The 18,279-nt window shown below is 31.8% G+C and overlaps 2 protein-coding genes across 2 annotated transcripts; one reads left to right on the forward strand and one right to left on the reverse strand.

The window, feature by feature from the left end:
• Window positions 1-802: 802 nt before the first annotated feature.
• LOC101206801 (subtilisin-like protease SBT4.14) lies at window positions 803-7,446 on the forward strand. Its single transcript, XM_011656130.2, has 10 exons — window positions 803-923; window positions 1,014-1,108; window positions 2,425-2,522; window positions 3,054-3,197; window positions 3,264-3,369; window positions 3,648-4,164; window positions 4,955-5,277; window positions 5,542-5,650; window positions 6,164-6,377; window positions 6,725-7,446. The coding sequence occupies exons 1-10, from the start codon at window positions 834-836 to the stop codon at window positions 7,258-7,260; spliced, it is 2,232 nt and encodes a 743-aa protein (XP_011654432.1). The 5' UTR covers window positions 803-833; the 3' UTR covers window positions 7,261-7,446.
• Window positions 7,447-16,186: 8,740 nt separating this feature from the next.
• LOC101205133 (serine carboxypeptidase-like 50) lies at window positions 16,187-18,013 on the reverse strand. Its single transcript, XM_011656131.2, has one exon. It carries the CDS (start codon window positions 17,969-17,971, stop codon window positions 16,481-16,483), a length of 1,491 nt encoding a protein of 496 aa, XP_011654433.1. The 5' UTR covers window positions 17,972-18,013; the 3' UTR covers window positions 16,187-16,480.
• Between the last annotated feature and the right edge of the window lie 266 nt (window positions 18,014-18,279).

An 18,279-nucleotide genomic window follows, 5' to 3' on the forward strand; every position in this document is an offset into this window, starting at 1 on the left:
GAAATTACCACATCCTTTTCTGAAAATGATATTTCTCTTCCCATTTGAGCACTATGTCTATTGAGTTTTTAGATTTTAAATTATGCTTTTAATTTGTTCTCTATTATCATCAAATTCTACACAATGGGAGTAAAACGCTATTGATATATGAACGTCTTAATCGTCTAGCTAATTCATCCAACACATGAAAAGTTGACTTCCGTCACTAATATGTTTGATTAATAGTTGTAAATAAAAGTACAATCTTAAATTTCCCTATTGACAGTTAAAAAAATTAAATATACATGAAGTGAAAGTATATATGACGTATATTGACCAAATTAAAAGAGCATTAACAGAGATCCAATAAGAAATTGGTCATTGTTCAAATTATAATCATGATAACACACTCATATATATATTGTATATATACAGCACTAGTTAAAATAGGAATTTGCAATTATACTAAAATAACACATATGATTATTATTGGGAAGAAATTAAAGTATTGCCACCATATTTAATGGCCAGAAAGAAAGCAAAGAAGGAAGTAAATTGTGTAGGTGGTAATTGACCAATAGTTAGTACAATTTGAAAGAGCTAGGTTGTTTAATTTAGAGCTATATTATTATTTTTCACATATCATTTCCCATATTTAGAAAAAACAGATATAAATTACTAATGTATTAAGACCGTAAAAAAGCAGTTAACTTCAAGTCTCTCATTGCTCTTGCTCTAATCCAAAGGTCCCCCTCATTATCATATTTGCAAATACTTCTATAAATAGATAGCCATGGATACAAGTTCTCATCCTTCCCTTTCAGTTTGAAGAAAACACAATTCATATTACTACAATGTCCATATCAAAATCTTCTCGTCTTCTTGTCTTTGCTCTTTTCATCGTCGTAGGATGCGTTGCAGGGTTGGACGAGGACGAGGAAAAGGTTTTTGAATTAATAAATTCATTCGTCATTTTAATTGCTTTGTTATGGGTTTTTTTATTGTTTCTCTTATTGTCTTTGTGTTTTTTGCAGAATCATTATATTGTATTCTTGGAAAATAAACCAGTTTTAAATGAGGTTGATGTAGTAGAAACACATCTAAATCTTCTCATGTCAGTGAAGAAAAGGTGGGTAAATTCAAATGGTAAATGATTCAGTTTGATTTACATATTTAGTTTGTAAGCCTAAATATGTAGATATATCACGACTTTTTCTTTGTATTACAACATATTACTGATTCAACTAAAAGAAACTCTAGTATCACAGTAAACATATTTCCTTTATTATCAATTTGATGGTCATATATTTAAGTGATATAATATTTTATTTCAAGGGTTTTATACTGTTTTTATATATTTAATGTATTGTTATAGTAAGCCATGAATAGATACAGTAATTCAGAATTTTGAATACATATACACTACTTTTCATACAAAAATGTTAAATAGATTAATGTTTCACCTTACTAATATGTTTTTTTAATCACTCAAAACTATAATATTTAAAGAAAAACCTATTTATACTTTAACTGAAACATCCAATTAATTATCCTTTAATTTAAACTTTCAACTTAGTTAGGTAAGCAAATCAATTTAGGTTGATTATAGTTAATAAATGGAATTTTTTTCTTGCTTTCTAAATTTGATGGTAGAGAAAGGGTCCAAAGGGTGAAAGAAATCAACCCAAATCTGTGATTTTGTTCCTGAATTGTTAAATTGCACAATATCTCTATAAAGTGGAGCAAGAGGGAAGTCATATTAATGTTATAATGATGTCCAATAGGACTATATCCCATTTAAAAATATATATATATACCACTAAGTTAAACATGGTGTCATTTTACTATTACTATCACCTTGACCAAGTTAATTAATGAGATATGCTGCCTAACATTATAATGCTACCAAAGCATAATTAACCTACCATAAAATATTCGGTATCAACCCTTACTTAGAGATAAAAGTAATATAATTTAAGTCAAAATATTATTATTGTATGCTGTATAGTTTGAAGTTTGTGCTTACTTAATCTATATAAACCTTCAATTGTCCAACTTTAATTTCTAATTTTTAATAAATCTTTAAATTCAGTTTCTAAAAAATCATCTTTTAACAAAAAAAAAACAAGTTAAATAAAAATATAGATAAATTTCAAATATAATGAAATAAACCCAAGCTTCTTAGAAAAATATCACTTATCTATAATGAACAAATATCACCACTTATCTATAATGAACGAGGATAGACTAAGATAAACTACTAGTTATATTTATGTGTATCATAACAATCACAAACAATAATATTAGTAAATATTTTCAAAAAATTTATCATTTTAAACGTGTAAATTAAAGATAATTTTGATTTAAGGAAAAGCATATTCACAATATGTTCTCAAAATTACAGTAAATAAAAAGGAAATTAAATGAATTTTTGTGGTTTTGTAGCCATGCCGAAGCAAGTGAATCGATGGTTTATAGTTACACGAAAAGCTTCAATGCCTTTGCTGCTAAACTTAGTGATGATGAAGCCAAATTATTGTCAAGTAATCTCTCTCTCTCTCTTTCTTGCTTAGTTTGCATTTTACCCTCTCTTATTTTCTAGGAAAAACACATTTCAATCCTAGATTTGTTTTTTGTTCAGTTTCAAATGGTCCACATATATTCACAAAATAATATGTTGCTATTTTAGTTTTCAACAACTTACATTTTTATTACAAATCAATCCATTGAATTCAAAACATTAAAATGTTAGAGTGGTTTTTATTTCAACTTAATTAATCTAAGATTTATACTTTACTTAAATTTTTATTAAATACACAGGCTTTTACCGTTCAGGGTAAATGTCTATGCTAATTCATTTCTAAGAACTGACAGAATGATATTTAATTAAAATTTTCACTACATTATGATTTTGACTAAACTAATAGATTTTGATGTAAAAGATAAAAGTGAGTACTTAGAGAGATTTGAAAATGCAAAATTGATTTAAAGTGGCTTGTATTCTTCTTTATTAATTTCCTATATAGGCCCTGGGTCCTGTTTTCAATCTTATAAATAAAATGAGTTTGATGTAGCCAGAAAAGATGTGCATCATGTGATCCCAAACAAGTATAGAAAGCTACAAACAACAAGATCTTGGGACTTCATTGGATTGTCTTCTAATGCAAGAAGAAGTACCAAACATGAGAGTGACATTATCGTGGGCTTATTCGATACCGGTAATTCTTCTCTATTCTTCTGAATATTTTCATTCATATTTTATTAACTCATTCAATTAATTGTAGGGATCACTCCAACGGCGGATAGCTTTAAAGATGATGGCTTCGGTCCTCCACCTAAAAAATGGAAAGGCACATGTCACCACTTTGCCAATTTCACTGCCTGCAATAAGTAATTTTCCAATATTTACTTTTATAACTACCCATTATTTCTTTTTTTCTTTTTATATTTTGCTTCAATGAGATGAGAAATCAAACACATTATACAAATTTGAACTTTTGATCAAAGTAGTTCATTTGTTAAATTAATCATTTGAATTGTTTTAGTACAATGATGAATAAAAGATTATATCAATTCCTGTTCATTTAAGTTCATTTTCAACTTTCCTTGTTTTCCTTTTGTTTTGTTTTTTTTTTTATTTTCTGATGTCAATCTCTTATATCATCAAGAAAACTTATCGGAGCAAGATATTTCAAGCTCGACGGCAATCCCGATCCCTCCGACATCTTGTCCCCGGTAGACACTGATGGCCATGGCACCCATACATCATCAACCGCAACGGGCAATGCAATTGCAGGGGCCAGCCTCTCTGGTCTGGCCGAAGGAACTGCCCGTGGTGGCGTGCCATCCGCGAGAGTTGCCATGTATAAGGTCTGCTGGACTAGTAGCGGGTGCTCCGATATGGATATTCTGGCCGCCTTTGACGCTGCTATACAGGATGGTGTTGATGTCATTTCGATATCAATCGGGGGAGGTGGCTTCAACAATTACTCCGATGACTCGATTTCCATCGGCGCATTTCATGCCATGAAGAAGGGTATCATCACTGTGACCTCCGCCGGGAACGGTGGTCCGACGGCCGGCAGTGTAGTCAACCACGCGCCTTGGATTGTGACGGTTGCTGCCAGTTCCATTGATCGGAAATTTATCAGCCCATTAGAGTTGGGCAATGGGAAGAACATCTCTGTAAGTTTATTGCATCATTATGTTTTTGCATGTTCTCTCTTTTCTTTTTTGGTTGGATCAATATCAATATTATCAAATATATTTTTTAATTATAATTAATGTTAAATATTTCATAAATTTAATTAGATTGAAATTAATTAAAGTTCAGAGGTTTATTTGATTTTTTTTTTTTTTTTTTGTAAAGTTTAAGATAATCTATTTTAAATTTACTAATATATCAAACCCCACCAGTAAACTAAAATAAGAAACATTTTGAGAGTATGTATACATCAAAATGAATAAAATAACAATATAAAGACGAAATTAGTATTTAAATCAAAATAACTAAGATTTTTTTTTTAAATAGTAGATTTTACAAAATATTTATAACTTATAGCAAATTCTGTCGATGATAGTCATTGATATGCTATAGTGATAGAAGACTATCAATGATAATCCAAATTTTTGCTACAACTTGTAAATATTTTAATTTATTTTGCTATTTTAAAAAATACTTCAATACCTAAAGTATTATATTATTTTATTATTAAATCAAATGTATTTAATTCTTTTTTCTTTATATTTTAATATAAAAATTAAATCAAAATATAGTAAAATATTAGTCTATATACAATGATTTAGTACTGTAGATTAAGATAATAGATTACTATTTGTGTATTTTGTAATAATAGGATGCATGCAAAAATGGTAGATATTATATTTATATGTTATACTAATTTTTTTTTATTTTAACTTTGTACTTGCTTATTTGTTTTGTATGAGTAATAATATAATAATAATGGAGATATAGGGAGTAGGGATAAACATCTTCAATCCAAAGCAAAAGATGTACCCATTAGTGAGTGGAGGGGATGTGGCAAGGAATTCAGAGAGCAAAGATACTGCAAGCTTTTGTCTAGAAGGCACACTTGATCCAACCAAAGTGAAAGGCAGCCTTGTTTTTTGCAAATTGTTAACTTGGGGAGCTGATTCTGTTATAAAATCCATTGGAGCAAATGGTGTTATCATTCAAAGTGATGAGTTTCTTGATAATGCTGATATCTTCATGGCCCCTGCCACCATGGTTAGCAGCTTGGTTGGTAATATTATTTACACCTACATCAAGTCCACCAGGTAAATGCATTCATACACACAATCAATTCCATCATTTTCATCTTAAGACCATTTATATTTAGAGAGAAGTTTTATCTTAATTCTTTTTAATCTGGCCCTTTGAGATCGTGTTGGCCTCTTTGAGTTAACTTATTCTTGAGAATGAATAATGATCTGAATTTTTTAAAATTGAAAACACTGATATCAGATCTAGATAAACGTGTAGTTTTATAAATGTGAAAAGAGTCCATTTTTTCAATCCACCAATGTTGCTTTTGAAAACAGAACCCCAACTGCAGTGATATATAAAACAAAACAACTCAAAGCAAAAGCTCCAATGGTGGCTTCCTTCTCATCTAGAGGCCCAAACCCAGGCTCCCATCGCATTCTAAAGGTTAGGTTAAGTTCAGTTTCCATCTTTTAATATTATCATTTATGATTATTCAAAATTAATTTCATATTTTTAAATAAAAACTTTGATTGTTATGGAGGTGTTAGAATTGTTGATATAATACTAAATTTACCATAACTCATTAAAAAAAAAAAAAAGTAGTACTTTATGATTAATAATTGAATGTATACCCACATTTTTAAAAAATTGCAGATGGTACCAAAAGCTTACCTGTGATATGGTGTATAACTGATAGAGGATCTAAATTATCTCATATATATATATTCTTTTATTTATTTATATATATATATTTTTGGCATTATTCTATTTGCAATTGTGGTTTTAATTTATTTATTTTTGTCAAATAGATTGATGTTTTTAGTCTAAAATGAAAAATGATAGTAATTGGCACACATTTGGAACTCAGGAGGTGAACAAATATAATAGTGAGGTAGGATGATAAATTTATTAAACACAAAAGTAAGAGCTGAAATATACGATTTTGTCCATTATCAGCCGGATATAGCAGCGCCAGGAGTGGACATATTGGCTGCTTATACGCCATTGAAGTCATTGACAGGGCAAAAGGGTGACACTCAATACTCCAAATTCACACTCATGTCCGGCACTTCCATGGCCTGCCCCCATGTCGCCGCTGCTGCCGCCTACGTCAAATCTTTCCATCCTCTTTGGTCTCCCGCCGCCATCAGATCCGCCTTGCTCACCACCGGTACCACCTCCCTCTCCCTTCAACTTCTTTTATTTTAACTCACTCAACCTTGAAAAGCTTTAAAACTTACATTCAAATGAATAATTCATTTTTTTATTTAAATCAGCTAGTGGTGTTGAGTAACCATTTTGTTTTTTTATTTTTGAACATGTAAAATCAATCGTCTGGTTTATTGTTTTTCAAAAGTAAGCTTATAAGACACCATTAAAAAAATTAGGTGGAAGTAAGGTTAGGGTTGAGAAACAAAAAATATAGAATGAGCCTAAATTAAAAAAAATTCTTCCAATGCTTTACGGTTATGGAAGTTTATTCTCTAAAATTTAACAATTTTGATTTGTATTGTGAAGCGACACCGATTAGCCGACGACTGAACCCTGAGGGTGAATTTGCCTATGGTGCTGGCAACCTAAACCCATCAAGAGCCATAAGTCCTGGCTTAATCTACGATCTCAATGAAATCTCGTATATCCAATTCCTTTGCAGCGAAGGGTACACTGGATCTTCCATTGCTGTCCTCTCTGGAACCAAATCCATAAACTGTTCCAATCTAATCCCCGGCCAAGGACACGACTCACTCAATTATCCAACTTTTCAGCTCAGTCTCAAAAGCACCAACCAACCGATGACAACAACGTTCCGACGACGAGTCACAAACGTCGGCCATCCTATCTCTGTCTACAATGCGACCATCAATGCTCCTCCTGGAGTGACGATCACGGTTACGCCCCCCACTCTATCATTTTCACGGTTACTTCAGAAGAGGAGTTTTAAAGTTGTTGTGAAGGCCAGTCCTTTGCCATCGGCAAAAATGGTGTCCGGATCACTTGCTTGGGTTGGTGCTCAACATGTTGTGAGAAGTCCTATTGTTGTTTATAGTCCATGAAGATGAGGAATTGTTGGTGAGGGATCGATTAAAATGTGCTTTTTGTAGGTGTATTGTTGTTGTTATGTGTTGGACTTATTTGAGTATGATGTGATCGCTATGCTTGATGAGACAATGTTACGATACTCACAACTCTCAACATTTGAATTCAATATCCCAATTTTAAAAAGTACAAGTGTTTGAAAATTACTTTTTTTTTTCTTTTAGAATAAATTGTGGATGAGAATAACCAAATTAATTAAAGATAAATCACGCTTATTCGAATGATCGTGAATAAATCTTTAAATTAAGTGTGTTATCTTCAATTTGTGGACATGACATTTTTTTATAATCTTTTGACAGTTTTGTTCGTTGATCTTTCCGAACATAGTGCTACTTTCTAAATAAAGGTGGCTTGTTTTATCTTCGAAGCTAATTACTCTCAAAGTTTAAATACTAGAGTAAAATTATCTCAAGTAGACAATATAAATTATTCGTTGGACTCAAATCTTTAATTTTAATTTGAAGTCTCGTCCGAAATGGTTTGATTTAGTTGCATATATGTATTGTTAATTAATTTGTTGCTTTTATATATATATAATCCACATCTGTAGGTGTTTTATAACTTTTATAATCCTTTTGTAATCTAATTTTTTCAAGTATAAAAGAGAATCTCGGCACAATCTTTAGTCTTTATAATTACATTTTGTTATGATCAATAATGTTTTATTTTATAATTTTTATTATTGGTGACCTTTTTTTATTCCACTATGTCATGGGGTGATTTGACTTTAGTTTTTCTACTTTTATAGACTATGAAGTATTAGTGGACAACATAGTCGACCTAGACTTAGACCCTAACCCTATTCCTAATCCTAATTACGTCTCTCCTCCTCCTTCAACTAATAACGCAATAAGAATCGTGAGTTTGAGTAAGCCACCACTATACCTAATAAGATGAGATCCTAGAGTGTCACACACCCTTCCAGATCACCTATTGATCTTTGCTCAAAAGACTACGTGAAGTCAATAAAGATCATCCTCCAATGATACCTATTGATCCTGGTTAACTCTTAAACTTGATAAAAATACTATTACGATATAAGAAAGACATAACATGCAAACACAACATAACATACTCTAATCTAAACTTAATGCAACTATGGGATGCAAAAACAATAACTTATAAAAACATTTACAAGGAGTGTTGAGAAATACCAAATTGCAATAGTCTACAAGACTAACCATCACTACCCACAGTTTACTTAATGCTTACAAATTTCAACTTATACCCACATAATGTTTACAAATTTCAACTTATATGGCTATACAGACTCTTATGCATAACTCCACACACATACAAAAAATTTGTCGGGAAACTTCTAGCAGACTGTGACAATGTGTCAAGCACCAGGAGCTCAATCTCTACCTGAAAGTAGGGAAACATTTTGAAAGGGTGACCTCTATGAGTGACTGGTTTATAAGTTGATGTTCTTATATATGTTAGCAAGTGATAAAGTTTTCAAACATCTAGATAAATCTGTAAAGCAAAGCAACCTCGTGATTTTAATGTAAACGGGTTTTCAAATACTTAGCAAGTATGTTTACACATCTCTAGCAAAGCAGTTCATGTTTATATATAAAATTGTATAATTAACTACCATGACATTTCTAAGTTTGTGTAGGACATGTCTAGTACGATAACCGTTTACTAGCTCTATAATGTAATGGGCTCGTCCAACACTCCCCTCGTCTTTGTCGTAGTGTGACCCACCTAGCACTCACAACAGTATCATTGTCACAAAGTATACTTAACATCAACAACTGAATAACATGTGATGTCTCATGCTCAATATCTTAGTCATTCAGTCAATGAAAATCTCAAAAATCACATGTGAAAACATTAAAACATGTCCATTTATATCTTTCTTACTTAAAACTCAAGCTTGTTCATGAAAACTCGAAATCTTTAACTAAATATTTGCTAAATACTAATCATGTTTTGCTTGAATCAATATTGTTTCAAATATTTTTCAATAACTCAACAGTCACATGCTAATATATAAATCCCATTAAATAATCTAAACTTAAAACTCACGCTTGATAAATGTTAATAGAAATCATTCCACATTCATAATCATAAATTCAAGCATGTAAAACCTTTCAACGTAAATAAACAGGTTTAGAAATGTAATTTTGAAACTTTTTGTCACTCACAATCTTAGCTAGATCCTTAGTCGGTAGACTCGGCCTATTTCATCTTAACCTAGCAAATAAACCATAACCATGTATAAGAAGCCTAAATAATATTGTCTTTTTATGACGTACGTAGTAGGACATACTAAAGATGTCACACACAAATCCAACTTAAAGGACAAAAACTTCCACAATTTTGCCCGTTAAATTTTCAGATTCAAAACCTAACTTTCTAGGCTCATATCTCATTTATTTTTTAACCAAACTAAGTGTATTTTATATTATTGAACTCTTTGTTTTCCAGTCGTCTACAACTTACTGGAAAGAGTGACGACCAAATTTCCAATGGTTTTCTCAGAAATCCCCCGTAACAAAAACTACTCAAATTTCGCGTTTCCAGCAACCCTTTTCTTTCTAACTTAAAATTTAACCACTTCCAATCATATTTATCTCAAATAATAATCATGAAAGTTGTAGCCCATTACTCTGTTTTCACCTTTAAATTTCATCACTTTTCCATACGTTTCAGCTCAAGATTCCTTCATAAAAATTGTTAGGAATTGAAGTATCCTTTTAACCTGATAAATCTAGACTTCTAATTCCTCTTGTGCAGCTCGGAATCAACAAAAAACCAGAGATATCTAAGATTCACGCACAGATACTGTAAGCAGTCTTCTCCTTCAATTTTCATCAACTTAACAATAGATTTAGCTTAAGCATGTTTCATAAACGTTATTAGAAAATGCATTAGATTTCAGACCTGAGAGGCCTCACCTTCTGATTCTTCTTGTGTAGCTTGCAGTCAACAAAACATCAAAGGTGTGCTGTGTGAATCAACTTCTGCCAAGGATGAAGCTTTGCTTGCAATTCCCTTGTGTTCTTCAACCCAGAAATCTTTCAGAAACCTCTCTCTTCTTCCTTTCGCAGCCTCCCACTTGATTTTCTGAAAAAAATTGATGAGAAGATGTAGAAGAATGCTTTGGCGGTGGATGGGTTTATAATAGGAGAAATTTGGACGGAATGAGCTCTTTTATTTCCTCCTTCCTTCTTTCTTTCTTTCTCTATTCTTTCTTTCTTTCATTTCTTAAACAAATAAACAATTAACTAATTCACCAACCTCATTTCCCTTTCATTTTCTGTTTTTTTTTTCTTTAACGTTTCGTTTCTTTTCTTTTCTCACTTCTCTTTTCTTTGCTTTGATTCAAGAACAAATTTGCCGTGCTAAGCGCTACACAGTAATCATCAACAATAAAATTTACTACTCAGATTTAAGTGAATCAAAATGAATAGGAAGATCTTGGGTTTACATAGATCCACTAAAAAGGCAACTTTCACTAGATGCAATCACGTCACATATTTGGAAGAGAATGATTCTAGGTGCACATGCAATTATTGTGGTAAAGAGTATTGTTGTGATACTACTTCACGTGGAACTAGCTCATTATCTAAATACTTAAAAAATTTGTGTAAGAAGTACCCGTATAAGAAAGTAGAAATAGGACAATATGGTAGTAATTTTGAGACTACTATTTTTAGTCAACAAGCATGCAAGAAAGCATGTGCTAAGAGGATAATTGTTGTGAGTAGCCATTCAAATTTATAAGTTGAAAAAGGTTCTTTATGGCTAAAAACAAGCTCCAAGAGCTTTGTATGATAGACTTAGCAATTTTTTACTTGAGAATGATTTTAAGATGAAAAAATTGATAATACTCTCTTTACTAAAATTAAAAACAATGACATGCTTATAGTGCAAATTTATGTGGATGATATTATATTTGGTTCTACTAATTCATTTTTGTGTGAAGAATTTTCCAAGTGTATACATAATGAGTTTGAGATGAGTATGATGGGAGAACTTAGTTTCTTCTTTGGTCTTCAAATCAAACAACTCAAGGATGACATCTTCCTAAGTCAAGAAAAATACACAAGGGATTTGCTCAAGAAATTCAAATTAAATGAAGGTAAAGTTGCAAAAACTCATATGAGCACTACCACTGAGTTTAACAAAGATGAAAAAGGTAAATGTGTGGATATAAAAAAGACTTATCGAGGTATGATCGGATCTTTACTTTATTTGACCGCTAGTAGACCCGATATCATGTTTAATGTATGTCTTTGTGCTAGATTTCAATCTTGTCCTCAAGCATCACATTTGCATGTCGTTAAAAGGATACTTAAATATTTCCTTGGAACTATTGATGGTTAGATTATGGTATCCTAGAAATGTTGAGTTTAATTTGGTAGGATATTTCGATGTGGATTTTGCCGGTAGTTTACTTGACCGTAAAAGTACTAGTGGGACTTGACAATTTATTGGTAGTTCCGAAAGTTTTTGTAAGAATAGGCTTAAGCTTGGAATTATTCATTGTGATGCATCTTCATTTTATATTTTACTTGATATTGTTATTGAATGCATATTGATAGGGAAAAAATTAGACATTTTGTATGTATTCATATTTTTTTGGAAGAGCTTACTTCCTTGTTATTCTTTTTTATGATTACAAATGGGGAGAAATATAAGAAAAATATGTTTTAATGAATTTGTTGCATAATTGTTTCTATAGAATAATGCATATTTTTAGAGGGAGAATTAATTAAGGGAGAAGAAGTTTCACTTTTCAATTGTTTTCAAGTATGATCTTTATGGTGAAATATATACATGAGCATTATAGCGATATACATCTTGATAATAGAATTACTTTGTTAATCATGTGTGTTACAAGTTATTTTTCTTCAATGGTTTGTCATCAGAAAGGGGGAGATTGTTGGCCTTTTGGCCCTTAATCTAAAATTAATTAATTAATTAATGTTTTGATGATAACAAATCTGATTTTTTATTGAAAATTTTATTATTTTGAATTGTCCATATTGTAGAGAACAATGATTCTGACGCCTCTTGAATTATTTGAATCGAAGTACAAACGAAGAAAGTATTGTTAAAAGAAGTTTAACAGACAAAATACTCGAGATGGTGATATGGGGCCAAGTATTCAATTTGAACCAATTAGAGAAAGCCACTTGAAGCAATGGAGGAGTAACAAATGTGGCCTTTGGTTTTATTTTATTGGCTTTTAATAAAGAAAATGATTTTAAAAAGAAAATGACTTTAATATTATTATTTGTCTTTGTGTCTAACGGCTATTTTTTTTAAATGATGGTGAAATTGCATTATTGGGATTTTAAACCAAGTATCTTGAAAAGACATATTATTATATTATTATTTGTATTGTGTCTAACGACTAAATGATCATTTTTCTTTTACTTACATTCAATTACCCAAAGTGATTTTGAATTTATATTTCCCCTCTTTCTAAATACTCCATTTTCCCCAAATTCTGACAATATTAAAAAACTTTACAAGGCTCAAAAAGTGCAAAAGCCAATATTGTTATTCTCTCTACAACTTCCAATTTTTATTCTTTTTATCTTGTCCTTGAGAGAATCCTGAATTAATGATTGAGAGCTTCAAATTGTATACTCGCTCTTTTATAGAGTTTTCTTTTGTACGATTTAAAACTTTAACATATTGTAATGGTTTGATCCTAACCCGTGGAAATGATCGGGTTTGCTCTTGAACCCAAAAAAGGAGCAAGTAGCGGTTTGACTCTAATCTGTGGAAAGAGTCAAAAGAAGATTTTCGATCAAAGTCCCAAGAGGTGCTTGCTTGGAAAAGTGAATGTTGGTTGAGTTTAACCGAACTACTATAAATTACAATGTCTTCTTTTCTAACTATTTTCTAATTATTTTTGCATTTAATTTTAGTTACATATTCTTGTTGGTTGAGTTTGATTGCATACTCTCATTTATATCTTTTTATCAATTAATTTAAAAATTATCTAAGTAATTTTATTTAGGTTTATTTGTTAAAAAGTTTAATTAAACTCTATTCACCCCCTCTAGGGTTGCCATACTGGTCCAACAATTTCAAATTGTTCAAAAATACTTTTCACATCACCACAAATTAGTCAAGTTACCTCCATTCTCTAAGGACCTAAATCATTCTCTACACAAAGACTTATCATCCCACATTTAGTCTATGAGGTGACCTTTTCATCATCAGCATCCAAGGATATTTTTATCCATTTCTTATTGCTCAGGTCAAGACGCAATGCACATGTTTTATACATTGTCCTGCCTAATTTCACCATGCATATCTTTTATACAATAGTTGTCTTTACCCTTTATGTACACATAACAATTAGTCAATAATAGCTAGGAAGAAGACTAATGGTTTAAACACCATTTCACAATTATTTGCATCCTCCAAAACATGCTTTAAAACATAGCATAAACTTTTCAAATAAATCTCTTTAGAAACATTGAAATTGAAATTATTATTCAATCAAAAAAGACTTAAAACCTTTCAAACATATGTAATACTTTAGAAGAAAATACTCACACAACTTAGAAATCCAAAATCCAAATGCTTTTCCTTTTCTTCTTCTTACATAGCTATTGGCAGCACTTCAACTCTTTAATTTTTCTTTTCAGATTTTTAGAGTAACAATACTAAATAATCTGGCTTGATCCTCTATTTATACAAGTCTGAAAATAGCTTAGTCATCCTTAATCTCTTGATATCACGCCAGCTCCTACTCACAAGGGTGCACGTGAAAGCTTAAAGTTTAACTTAATTATGCTCATCTTAAACCTCTCCACGTGGCCCCTTAAGTACACTTAGGAAATTTATGAGAAGTTTCTTTACTTCTTATCGCCTAGACTTCATTTCACAAAGAACTTAAATCGCAAAGTAACACTTAGTCTTCAAAAGTCTTGCTACTTAACCTATCTCGTGAACTACCTTAATTAACTATCAACTTCTTAATGCGTAGACTTATCAAAACGTGTTTTCTTTAAACACTTAGTCAACACTACTCCTTAACTTAAGTACGAGTCTCACAGTATTTTAAGTCAAATTAATCCAAAGTCGTTGAGTTCCAAGCTTCTTTAATTAAGTTTGTATTTTTTGAACTAGAGAATGGTAGTCTTGTGATTTTTTGAATAGCATAGTTGGATTGGTTTTGTAATTTTAGAATTACCATATAAGGTTGGAGTTGATGGAAGTAATGTTTTGTATATGACAGTATCAAACAAGTAAGTACAATTTTAAAAATATTAATATATACATGGTCAAATGCTAATATATATAAATTTATGTTATATGAGATTGTTGTACCACACTATAGGGATTACAGGGGCAATATAGGAATAAAAACATAACTGAATTACGAATTTTAAAAAAAAGATTGAAAATAGGGTTGGCATTTTTTTAATGTCATAAACAAATATATTCTTGGCGTTTTTCAAATATCATAAATAACTATATCCTTGACGTTTTTCAAATGTCATAAACAAATACATTCTTGAAGTTTTTTAAATGTCGTTAACATTAACATACTTGAGGGTTTTTATATGCCATGAGCATTTGTATACTTGACGATTATAAACTGTCAACATTTATTATTCTTGACGTTTATTAATTGTCATGAACTTCGACTTTTTTGACACTGGCTTCAATGACAGTTTTAAAACTGTCAAGAACAATAATTATTGACGGCTAAATAATGTCAAGAAAGTATTTTTGTAGCAGTGAAGCCAATCAAACAAGAAAAGTAAAATTAGAATTCTAATATTAAAGATTGAAATTAAAGAACATATTAGACATGATTCTCAGTCTAGAATTTCCATTCCCAAATAAAAGAACCTTAGTTCTTCATATTCTCAAAGTAGCTTCAAGAATAAATTCAAACAAAAGAGACAATTCTTGGTGGAATTTGAGAGAAATTTTGTTTATATGTTGGAGAGAATTAACAAGAGTTGTCCAAAATAATGGTAGAATGAATTATCGAGTGAAGTTCTTATTAAAAATACAAAGAAATGGCTTAAAAACTCATCTAACGTTAATTCAAGAAAAAAATGTGCGCATTTGCATGCTTTTTTATTGTTCGTAGCGTTGTGGAGTCGGGTTTTTTCTTATTTACGAAAATGTAACCATGCTTCTTGATTTGACCCATTTTCGCTCGTTTTAGTTCCAAATTAAATGATTCTTGTTACGTTAGACTTGCTGACTCATTTAGATTATTATTTCCTATAAAGTAACAGATTTAATGTATAACGACTAACAATGTTACCTCGAGAGCCTTAACCTAGAAAACCTAGTTCATTTATGATCCTACTACTCAAATAACGACTAACAACATATTTCTTTATCCAACCTCCTAAGTTTATATTTTTTCTACAAAGCATCCTAAACTAGTTTCACTATCTTCATTGTGCTATAATAGTTATATAACTCATTAGTCAAATTGTTTAATATAAAATTTCTGCAGAGGGTTTTCTTATTCTCAATTAGTTGTTGCATTGGTTTACAGCTAGGTGGAACTTTCATTTGGAACCTTAGGTTCCTCTATGGTACAAGCATTGACAACCTTCTTGACAGAGAGAGAATAGCATCTTTGTGTTTCCGTCGCTTGAAATTCTCCCCTTCAAACCGGAATGGGTGGTTAAGTTCAGAAGACATAACATTGAAGTGTGTTAAAGCCATCAAAGAAGATGAAGAGTGTCTTCAAAATGTTGTACGAATTTCTGACTATCAATAAAAGGAAACAACTCAATTGAACCGTTATTTCTACTGAGCAGCGGAGCTCACTCTCTTTAAGATGCTTTGTGATTCTAACCTTGTTTTTGTGCAAGTAGTTTTGTAGAATAATCCAATTTGAAACTCTTTTCAAAAGTATTTCAAGAGATGATGTTAAATATAACAACTAAAACTACTGTTCAAATATACAATTTGAGAAACTTTAACAACTTCAAAACCACAAAACAAAACCATTCTGATTCTTTTTCAGATAATTTCCTTTCTTTACTCTATTATAAACCAAAATGAAAATCTGTTTTCAAGTTAAAATGAGCACAGAGGAATCACTTTATTTCCAAATTCAACAAACTAGGATGGATACGTACTCTGTTTTAACGGAAGATTTAAGCTTATTTGGAACCATTGCTTAAACTAAAGATACCCTTTTCTTTTTCCTACTTCTTCAAATCACCAAACCCCAAAATCATTCAAACTAGAACGCTTCTTCACTTGTGCATCACTAAAAGCACCTTTCTCCAAAACCCAATCTTCAATCATTGCTTGCGAATTCAAAGCTTGATCAGTTGGAAGAAGATGACCAGCTCCCAACACAACAACATTACTTAAACTCTTCCACTTTTGAACATAACCAGCTAACTCTTCACCAACTTTCCAAATCTTTCTATCAACTCCCAAATAATTCTCAATCTCTTCCCATTTCAACTTCTTTACCCAAGCCTCAGTTGAAACCACACCATCTCTCAAATCATATTGCCCTTGATAAAGCAAAACCTTACTATTCTTAACCAAAAAATCAACTTTATATCTCACACTCTTCATCACATCATCATTCAAAACTTCCCCAACAACATCACTACACCCTTCAAAAACCATAGACTCATTAACTCCCAAAGCTCTTTTTACCTCCTTGAAACTCAAAAACTCATCCACCAAATCAGTATTATAAGGAGCTTTTCTTGTATAATCATACAAAGTAGACAAACCAGTCATGTCCTTGAGCAAATCCAATACCTTAAATCTTGCATTTGTAGCCTCACTCCATTTCCCCAATTTGGTCAACTCCACAGCTTCCACTTGGGCAACCTCCATCTCCTTTTTTTGCTTTTCATTAATCAACCCTGAATAAAAAGCATTCAACCCATGAGTAGCAACCTGAGTGATGGGATCTGTTAACCCATCTCCAATGGCAACACCAACTAAATTAACCCTTTTATCATAAGGTAATTTGGGGTTTTTCTTCAAAATATAATACCCAATTGAAGGAACATATTTCCCCGCATAGCTTTCCCCTGTAATGTAAATGGGTCGATTCTTAAATGCTGAGTTAAGCTCAATAAATGATGAAATTGCTGTAAAAAGATGCCTAGAAACAGAGTACTGGTTTTTGGGGATCTCATCTTTGGTCGTAGCAATGCTGAAGCCAGTTCCAATTGGGTTGTCGAGAAATAGGAGGCCGAATTTTCGGTTCCATGAGCCGGGATTGGGGATTAGGGAAATGGGTTCGGTTTTTTGTTTGTGGAAATTGACACGCCATGGACCGAGCTCGAAGAAATTGCCGACCATGGAAGAACAGCCAGGGCCACCTTGGAGCCAAATAAGAAGAGGGGTTTCTGAGATGGGGGAAATCGGGGTTTGGGCTTCGTAGAAGGCAAAGTAAATGGCAGAGCCAGTGGTGGTGTTGATCGGAAGATAGCCGGATTTGGTTGGAAGAGCTTGGGGCGGGAAAAGTGGTGCAGATGAAGTGGATGGAGATGGAAATGAAGTGAAGAAGAAGAAGAAGAAGAAGAAGAAAACAGAGAGAAGGAAGTTGGCTGAGTCCATGGTGAGTTGTTGAGCTCTGGAATGTGAAGGATTAAGAGATGATAATTGAGTAGGAGAAGTGAATTGAAGTTTGTTCGGTGGGGTCGTCCTTAGAGTCACCTTGAAATCTCCGATCATTGGAATGTTTTCTTTTTCTTTTCGCCAGGATTTAGTATTTCATTGCACTTCACTTCCATTATTCTCTTCCAAATATAACCGTGTCAAAACTATGCATGAGGACATAGCTTAGTTAGGCGCTTCAAAATTAACTTATTAACCTAACTTGGACCTCCTTTTTAATGTGATTACTCCAAATTCAATCTTGCATGCTTTTCATCCAATCAACTTGAACTAGTTACAAGCTTAGGAAAGTTTAATTATCTTTTCTAATTAAGTTGGTTAATGACAACAGCTTCATTTGGGTTACAAGCTTTAACCTAACCCAA

Source organism: Cucumis sativus, chromosome 5 (genome assembly GCF_000004075.3).
Source record: "Cucumis sativus cultivar 9930 chromosome 5, Cucumber_9930_V3, whole genome shotgun sequence".
Taxonomy (NCBI): domain Eukaryota; kingdom Viridiplantae; phylum Streptophyta; class Magnoliopsida; order Cucurbitales; family Cucurbitaceae; genus Cucumis; species Cucumis sativus.